A 9,850-nucleotide genomic window follows, 5' to 3' on the forward strand; every position below is an offset into this window, starting at 1 on the left:
AGTGCTCCAGTGTGGGTCTCTGTGAAACCAGCAGTCTTATTATAGATATCTAATAATAATGGCTGAAGTTTATTGCATGTGCACCACAAATAATCTTTATACATGAACAACCACAAATTTCTATAGCACCTTTGGAAATAGGTATTATTTTAAATGCATAATACTTATATTTATACCATAAGTATACATGCTGAAATATTTTTAGATAAGCGAAGAAATAAAATTGAAAAAATTATTGTCTGAGTATTTAATTCTGCTTCTACTTCTTAGAATAGTGACTGGTGAACTTACTGAACTTTAAATAATCATATTCAGCCAGGTGGTGATGACACACACCTTTAATCTCAGCACTCGGGGGACAGAGGCAGGAGGATCTCTGAGTTAGAGGCTAGCCTGGTCTACAGAGTGAGTCCCATGACAGAGGAACTCTGTTGAAAACCCCCAAAGTCAAAACCAAACTAGAACAAACAAACAAACAAAAACCAATAAAAAAGAAATAATCATATGAGAGATAGCTCAGCAGTTAAGAACACTTTTGGTTCTTAGGTAGAGAGGATTCAGTTCCGTACATGGTATCTAACAACTGTGCGTAGCTTCATTTCCAGGGGATATGATGCCCCATTCTGGCCTCCATGGGCACCAGACACACATAGGTTGCAATACTATACATGTAGGCAAAACACACATATTAAAATAAGATAAATAAATTTGAAAAAATTGAGAAAAGAACCCTTCAGCGATTTATTCTAAGGATTTAACTACTGTCTGTAAAGATAATGGTGCAGTATGTGACAACATTGTTGGCAGGTACTCCATGAATTGGAACCCCATTATTTTCTTGTGACAAAAATCTGTGTTTCCTGTATACACTAATTACCTTTTATATCTATTCATTCATGTCTTTAAAAAAATTGAATTCTTTTCTTATTCATTTATATAATTATTTTAAATGACACAAATTTAAATTTTATTTGTAGGTAACTTAAACTGAAACTCTCAATTCCTATTTTCCCTAGGTTGAAAAATCTTGTCTTAAAAGCAGTATTTAAAACAAAAATTCATTGATTATTCCGTAGACAATGGTCTTGTCTTCATTTTTAGTTTCATTTCTCCTGTCACGCCAGCAGCGTTTAATTCTCCTTTCTCTTGTTTAGAGGATCTGGGAACTGAACCTAGAGTCTTATGACTGATGGACATTCACTCTTGTTTTTTTCCTGCTCCAGCCTCCATTCTGACTTTTTTCTTTCAAGACAGGGTTTCTCTGTTTAACAACCCTGACTGTCCTGGAACTTACTCTGTAGAGCAGGCTGGCCTTGAGCTCACAGACAGCTGCCTGCTTCTGCCTTCTTAGTGCTGGGATTAAAGGTGTGCGCCATTTCCATTTTCTAAGGAGTCATTTTTTGGTTGTTATTTACTGAGAAGTTAGGCAACTGTTGGTGTTTGTTATTGTTGGTGTTTGTTAGAGTATGTATCAGGAGGAAAGTTTTAACAGTTGAATAGCATTAATGAAATACACAATTTGAAACTGTAAATGCTTTATGTGGTTTTATAGTAATCATTGTTTTTTAGGTTTTAAAACCATTTCTGTTACGCCGTATAAAAACTGATGTAGAGAAGAGTCTGCCTCCTAAAAAGGAAATAAAGATTTACTTGGGACTGAGTAAAATGCAACGGGAATGGTGAGATATTTTATATTCACTAACATTTATTTATATATAAGAATTTATTAAAAATCACTTTTTTTTTGGTTTTTCGAGACAGGGTTTCTCGGTGGTTTTGGAGCCTGTCCTGGAACTAGCTCTGTAGACCAGGCTGGTCGCGAACTCACAGAGATCCGCCTGCCTCTGTCTCCCAAGTGCTGGGATTAATAAAAATCACTTTTGATGGTTGTTCAGCATGATGATTATGTTTTATATTTAAATGGCAAGTTGTGCCATTTAAATATTCTGTTCGAAAACCATTGTGTTTATTTAAAATGGAAGTTGAGATTGCTTATAGCTCCAACATGAATATAGCTCAAACGAGTCAAAGTTCACTGTAAACTTTAAGTAAATATTTTAGTAAATGGATAATTGTCAGATGTAGTTGCTTGTAGTTGATAATTTCTAGTAATGGGTATAGTATATGGACATAGAACCATAAGCAACATAAGTAAGATACAAAGCAAAATGTTCAAATCATTAACTTCTTGTTTTTTCAGGTCATATTTTCTTTCAAATCAAAAACCTTTTTTTCATCTTTTGGCATCGAACCTGGGGCACTGTGCATGTTAGACATGCATTGTACCATTGAATGATACCTCCAGCCCTCAAACCATGCCTGCTTTTATCTACTATATTCCTAGTGGAACATTTATTTATGGCATTAAGTGTTCTTAAAATTGATTAATTATAGTTTAATATTTTAGGTATACAAAAATTCTAATGAAAGATATCGATATTTTAAACTCTTCTGGCAAGATGGACAAGATGCGACTCTTGAATATTCTGATGCAGCTCCGAAAGTGTTGCAATCATCCTTATCTATTTGATGGGGCAGAGCCTGGCCCACCTTATACGACAGACGAGCACATTGTCAGCAATAGTGGTAAAATGGTAGCTCTGGATAAGCTGTTGGCGAGAATTAAAGAACAGGGTGAGTGAGGGATTTTTTAACTAGCTTAGTGTGGGATAAATTCCCAATAATGGTTTGTGTATGAATAAAATGTTTTGCATTCACCCACCTATTTGGCTAGTAGACATTGTGGAGTACTTACTGTTTGTCAGGAATTGTCCCACAGGCTAGGAATGCAGAGATGAATATGACAATGACTTTACCTTGGAGAAGCTGGCAGTGTAGTGAGGAAGAGGAGCTGCAATTCATTGTACGGAGAGCACTTCCTTGTGCTGTTGAGAAACGGAGGCTTGGGATTGTCTTCCCAGTGGTGACGTTTGAAGTGAAGGCTGGCGAATGTGGGTAGGAGTGAGCTCTTGGTAATGGGGGGGGGATGCTTTTCTAGGGCAATGCGAGAGGTGTGAAAGGGAACACAGCAGAGGAGTTTCTGGCGTGTGAGGTAGAATGGCATTTGGTGAATTCGGTAAGGAGCATGGAACGTCTTTAAAACCATACTTCAAAAAGTGTTCAGACTTCTATTTTGGATGCAGAGGAGTGAGAGAAGACAGTGGCAGGAAGTAACATGAGCAGAATTGTATGTCAGGAAGATAACGTTGGAAGCACTTTGTGGGAATTCTACAGGGGATGAGAGAGTAAAAGCAGGAGACGAGGTGGAAGACAGTTGCAGTAGTAGTTCAGTGAGAGATTAAGTGGACCATTGAAGATCCTAGTCCTAAGGACAAGGCAGAATCTGTGGTAAGATTTTGAAGACCTACTGAAAACCTTGTAGTTCAACAAGCACATAATTTTGTATAACATTCTTTGTCTTTTTTTTGTGTGATTGTGTGTTCATGTGTCATATTATTTAGATTGTTTATGATGCTTTATTTTGTTTCTGGCTTTCAAGCTAGCTAAGATTGCTAGCATATATTAATTGCACAAAGATGATTTGTTTCATTATGGCATTTTCATACTTTACACAAGTCATGTAATTGTTTTCTGGTGAAATCTTTTAGGGTCAAGAGTTCTCATTTTCAGCCAGATGACTCGCCTGCTAGACATTTTGGAGGATTATTGTATGTGGCGTGGCTATGAGTATTGTCGACTAGATGGACAAACCCCACATGAAGAAAGAGAGGTGAGGACAAGAAAATAAAGCAAGGTTTTAAAAGATCAGAACTTAGTTTTAAAATAATTTTCTTTACCTATTTGTTTTAAACGTTAGTCTGGTCTACTTCTAGGTGGTACTGAATTTCTCACTGCCATCATGGTATTTCTTCCATATTTATCTTCCATTCCACCATTTCCCCCCCAAATCATCCCAAGCTCTTCAAGGATAGTCTTTCCTAAGAACACTGTCTGATTCCATCCTCATCTCTTTTAGCCACTGCCCCATTGATTCCTGTCTCTCAACTTACCCTCCGACTTCTGATGTTGTGTTATTTTCTTGATTTGTTTCCTGCTGTAGACCCTTGGCATTTATGGAGTTTAATGGTGGATATTTTGCTGGTTTATGATGAACTAACTTTAATATTGACTTAAGAAGCAGTCTTGACTGTGGTGGGTTTTGTAAAAATGAAGTTATAACAAAGTGTGGTGGGTTTTGTAAAAATGAAGTTATAACAAAGTAGGTGTAGGTACTTATGAGTTTGGGATTTTAGGACACCAAAATGTTGGTTTGTGAGCATGAGTAAGTACACGTACCCAATGTCTTCCTCAGATTTGGAAATTCTTGCAAGTCTTTATTATTATTATCCATCACAAATGTCATGGGTCAAAGGCATTTTTAACCTACTATTTCACTTTGTTGACAGCTTTGCTAATTCTTTCTCTCTTTTATGTGATCCTTTAGGTCTCTGTCTTTGGTTTCTTCTTTAAGTCAATACTCATGCTCTGGGCAAAAGAACAAAATTTTATGGTACAGTAGAAACTACACAGAACTTGGTTTGAAGGCCTGACTTTTAGTATTAACTCCACCATTTTCATTTAATTCTGCAAGCCTCAGTATCTTTAATATCATAACGATAAAATTAATACTAAATGCTTCTTTCTGGTGACATTGTGAAGACTGGTGGATATAATAGGTGCAAACAAACAGTTGAAAAATACACAGTACATTATATCCTGTGTGCCACAGGTCTTTGTATATGTTCAGGGCATCTTCTTAGGCTGTGGGAATCTCAGCCCGTGTTCTTCTCCTTCCGTTGAAATAGTTTTCTGTCTCTTATTCGCGCCCTTATTGAAGCCTGGGTATCACATAGTATAATGTTGCCAACAGCTCAAAGACCTCTTTGTTAAGGGCCTTTGACTACCTATTGAAACAGTTGCCATAACTTTTACACATAAAAAAATGTTTCAATGCTTCAATTATTTCCCACCTTATAGTTTGAAGTCCTCTAAGACAGTGACTTGAAGCTTTTGTTGGCTGAGTTCTGAGAACCTATTCATTAAGTATAGCACCTCTAATACTGTTCAAGATGATTGAGATTGACTCTTCTTGCTAGAATGGAGAAGACACCAGGCAGAATTTAGTAGGCATCATCTCACCTCAAAATGCCAGTTGTGTCACTTCTGACCTATCTCCCTGCTCATTACTAGTGATATAGAAATAAATCTCCTTCTCCTTCTTCTTCTCTCCAAATATTGTTTTCCATTCAAAGATTTTGAATTACATGCATCAAATATGATACAAAGAGGTCAGAGCCATTCTTTCTTTTCCCTGGGAGAGGTCCTGTTTATGTAATAATTTCAAGTCTTTTCCCAATACATTTCATTCTTTACTCTGTCTATCAGCAATAGTGATCCCCCTTAATAATTCTGGCATTCCCTCTTTCCCTATGGATAAATAAGCTATTTAGGCCTCTGGTCATCCTCTGACTTAAGTGGCCTCACTTTTACAGGGAAAGGGATTAACATTTATCAAGCAGCTACTATAAGCCAGGCACCTTAAAGTTCCAAATGATCCCAGTAGTCTGGATAAGGTGCTGATAGGATTTTTGCCACACAAAATTGTGTCAGAGACGGTAAAGGCTCATGTCTCAGATATATATACATGGCTGAGTTATGCTTCACTCTCAGGCTTTTGCTATTTCCTCTGCACCACCGTGTCTATCACCAATCTTACTGTATTCTACACTGTACAGTTTCATGCCCTACCGACTGTGGTAATGCTAGTCACCTTATCTGCCTCGAGCTTAGACCATATGTGTCTACTGAATTAACATATATGTGCATTTTGTGACTATACAAGTAATATATGAGTACTGAGGGAGATTTGCAAAATCAGTTTTCTCTGGGAAATCTTTATGGGAAATAATATGTAAGAAATTGATACCATACTACATAATACATACATATATATAGTATATATATAATATATTATATATATATCAGTATTCTGGTACTTTTAATCAGGATTATATTGTGCTTTGTTAGTATAAATAATCATTATAAATAGTTTTAGGAAAATATTTAACCTTAATGATGTAGTACTCTATGTAATGTGTCCTCTTGTTGTTAATGGTTTAGGTTGTTTCCAAGTTTTCACTGTTGTAAATAATGCTACAGTGAAAGTCCTTATACATAAATTTTGTGCACATCTCTCATTATTTCCTTAGGATAAGTTCCTGGAAGTGGAATTACTGGGTCAAAGGGTATGACCATTATTAAGGCTCTTGGTGCATGTTGCCAAATTGCTTTCCAGAAAGATTGTTCCAATTTACACCCCCAGAAGCAATATCCCTCTGCTCCCTCATCAACATTGAGTATCATCCTTTTTTATCCTTAAAAATGTCATTATATTATTTGTTTGCATCTATTTTATTACTAGTGAGAGATGAACATTATTCTTGCTTTATATATATGTATATATATATACACATATATGTATTCTGTAAATTGAAGTTCACTTTTCAGGTTCCTTTTTCTACTGGTCAGCATTTTCCTAATTAATTTCTATCAGATCTTTGTATAGAGGATGTTAACAATATATTAATTTCTAGATTTCTTTACTAAATATCCCTAAACATGTTATTCTGATTTTTCTGATTATTTACCAATTTTACCTTTGTCATAGTAGTGATATTGATCATCTTACTGTCCTTTGCATTTCTCAACTTTTCTCTCTCTTGATTGACCTTACCCACACCTTGTTTATCAGGCCTTGGAATGATATTGATATTTTTATCATTTTACTCAAAGTTATATTTCACTTGTTAATCAATTAGAACACTTTTACTATTATTTTCAAAGAATGCAAATGAATTATTATTTGATTAGTTAAACTTGTTTGTATGATTGCTCTCTGTCTCTATTGGATAATATTTTCAAACTCTTTTAGAAAAACCTCTTTTCTCCAGCTGCTTACACAGTATAGCTTTGAAGAATATTATAAAGTATTAGGTTATGGAGACTATTACATATTAAGTATACATGTATTTTCTGTTTCTTAAGATTTCGAATGTAATCCATTTTCTCTTTTTATATTCCTGTGTTAATTTAAAAAGGGAGCGATAGAGGCCTTCAATGCTCCTAATAGCAGCAAATTCATCTTTATGCTGAGTACAAGGGCTGGAGGTCTTGGAATTAACTTGGCAAGTGCTGATGTGGTTATCCTATATGATTCAGACTGGAATCCACAGGTTGATCTACAAGCTATGGTTAGTAATGTTTTAACAATACCAGGAAATTACTGAAGCTCGGAATACTATTGTTTATATAGCACAAAGTCAATGAATGATTAAAGTGTATGATTTTGGAGAGATTTCATAGAAGTTAGAATTAAAGTTGCTCATTTAATTGCAAAAACAAAAAAGAAGAAAATCAGCATATATATCTCAAATATAAGTGCAAAAACTTAAAGGTCTACATTTTTGCTTTCATCATAGAATAGAGATATCAGCTTTTTCCTATTCTTGAGTATTGAGGAGGCTTCCTTAGTTTGTTTTAATAAGGATTAACAAGAAATCTCATTATTTTTTGTAACAAATATATATTAAACTCTTGAGGCTAGGTGTGGTGGTGTGTGCCTTTAATCTCAGCACTCTGGGTTTGAGTGAACCTGGCCTACATAGTGAGTTCCAGGACAGCTGGGGCTGCATGGTTACACCTTGTTAAAGAAATCTTTCGTACTAAAATTAGAAAAGGTCAAATTTTCACTCTTGTGATAAAATAATTGGGAAGAGAGGGTAAAAAATATGAAAAAGGAAAACTGCTGTTTGAGGACGTCCCTGGAAAGCTTGTGTGCCTGTGTTCATTTGTGCGCATGCGCACTCCTGAGAGGGCATACCTAGAAGCTTAGAGATAACATGAGTATGTCTTCCTCAATTGCTTCTCTGTCTTTGTTTGAGATGGGTTCTCTTACTGAGCTTGGAGCTTGCCACTTTGACTTGCAAGGTTGGCCAGTGTGCCCGCCTTGCCCCCGACCCTGAATCCATTTGTCTCAGTCTCCCAGTTCTAGAGTTGCCAGTGTGCACCGCCATACCTGGCTTTTATGTGGCTGCTAGAGATTCAAACTCAGGTCCTCACGCTTGAGCAGTAAGCATTTTCCCCACTAAACCATCTTTCTACCCTTGCAAATAATTTTGTGCGTGTGCGCGCGCGCACACACATCCACACCCCCACCCACGAAGCTGTTTCTCTTACCATTTATCATAGCCTGGACATTCAGAGACTGTTGTTTGGAGTTTAAAGTTTTAGATACTTGTAGAGCATTGAATGATCTTTGAATGTGCTTCATTTAAAAACTGGCTATCGGACTCTAGTGTTTTTGTATTTACTACAAGGACTGTCTGCTACCTCGTTTCTTTGTTTCTCCCCACCTCCTCTCTGTTCCCCTTCGTTCTGTTAGTTTCTGCATTTCAAATACACCCGCCCCACATGCTTATATTTTGCCAGAATTTGCCACCTGCCCCCTTTGCTAATTATAAACCATCGGAGCAATTCTAGTATAGTAAAATTATGAAGATCTCATTAATATTTATGAGCCTTTACTATGTATCCCAGAATTGCCTTGGTAAGCAGAAAGAACGGCTTGATGGATGTGAGATAAAGCAGACTTTGTCAATGTAGCAGCCCTCGGGAACTACTTTGTTCCTGACTGCAAAAACACCTTGTTTGTCCTAGATGTGGTCACATTTAGTGAAAGTTACTTAGTAACATTTTTGTCCTCATCTTAAAGGGGATTTGCCTTATGAAATTCTAGAAGATTCCCAGTAGTAGCACAGCACAATTTGAGATTTCTTTGTTCCCAGAAGGATTTGGACATTCTTAACATTCATTATCCACCTTTCACAAGTGACAGGCATAGAAAGAGATTGAAGTCGGAGTTTTATTTGTGGATATTTATAGCATTGTAGCTCTATGTCTGTCTTGCCTGCAGTCTTCAGCATCTTACAGTGGGACTCTTTCTGCTAGGATCGGGCACATCGCATTGGCCAGAAGAAGCCGGTACGCGTCTTCCGTCTCATCACTGACAACACAGTGGAAGAGAGGATTGTAGAGAGAGCCGAGATAAAACTGAGACTTGATTCAATTGTTATCCAGCAAGGTATTGCTATGTGGGCTTCATTAATTTGGGGAGGAGAAAAACACTTTTAATTTCCTTCAGAGGAGTTTACTTTTCAATAATCTTTGTTCCCTTTGATTTTTTAGCTTAATGTATTTCCATTTCTTCCTTCCCTTTCCTCCCTCCAAACCCCCTATATGCATACCCGTCCTTGCTCTTTCAAATCAATGGCCTCTTCTAAAGTTGATTCTTATTGTATTCGTATTTGTAAATGTATAAATGTATAAACTTCTCAATCTGTATAATGTAACTTGTACGTAAATAATCTTTGAAAATACATTTGTAATCTTTCTTATGTTTTTGGTTGTGAGCCTAGCCTTTAGCGGCTGAGCCATCCCTCCAGGCCTGCTGTAACCGTTCATATTTAAGCATACTCTTTCAGTATACGGCATAAGATTACTAGGTTATAGTTGAATGCCAATGACATGACTTTTGCAGTACCTTATGCTATTTAACAGATAAATATTGGCTTCTGGAAATTTTTAACAAATACACACTAGAGAATCTTGTCCATAGGAGACGTTATCTGGAAAACAAGATTGGAACACAACAAAAGTATTTCTGACTTGGGTTTTTAACTGAAATAGTGAACTAGAAAATGCGATAGAAAAACTGGTAGTCGTTTTTTTTTTTTATTAAGAAAGAAAAAAAAATTTCCGCCTCCTCCCAGCCTCCCACTCCTCCCACTTCCCC

The 9,850-nt window shown here is 36.5% G+C and overlaps 1 protein-coding gene across 5 annotated transcripts in view; it reads left to right on the forward strand.

The window, feature by feature from the left end:
• Positions 1–9,850, forward strand: part of Smarca1 (SWI/SNF related, matrix associated, actin dependent regulator of chromatin, subfamily a, member 1) — a 92,044-nt gene that overhangs the window by 31,826 nt on the left and 50,368 nt on the right. For 3 of the 5 annotated variants that reach the window (XM_026784798.1, XM_026784799.1, XM_005358410.3), the window contains exons 10-15: positions 1,570–1,679; positions 2,408–2,634; positions 3,609–3,730; positions 6,210–6,245; positions 7,098–7,250; positions 9,007–9,139. In XM_026784798.1, the coding sequence (XP_026640599.1) occupies positions 1,570–1,679; positions 2,408–2,634; positions 3,609–3,730; positions 6,210–6,245; positions 7,098–7,250; positions 9,007–9,139 (781 nt within the window). The remainder of the gene's footprint in view (positions 1–1,569; positions 1,680–2,407; positions 2,635–3,608; positions 3,731–6,209; positions 6,246–7,097; positions 7,251–9,006; positions 9,140–9,850) is intronic. The other 2 variants (XM_005358411.3, XM_005358412.3) reach the window with 1 other exon arrangement.

Source organism: Microtus ochrogaster, chromosome X (assembly GCF_000317375.1).
Source record: "Microtus ochrogaster isolate Prairie Vole_2 chromosome X, MicOch1.0, whole genome shotgun sequence".
In the NCBI taxonomy this organism is placed as follows: domain Eukaryota; kingdom Metazoa; phylum Chordata; class Mammalia; order Rodentia; family Cricetidae; genus Microtus; species Microtus ochrogaster.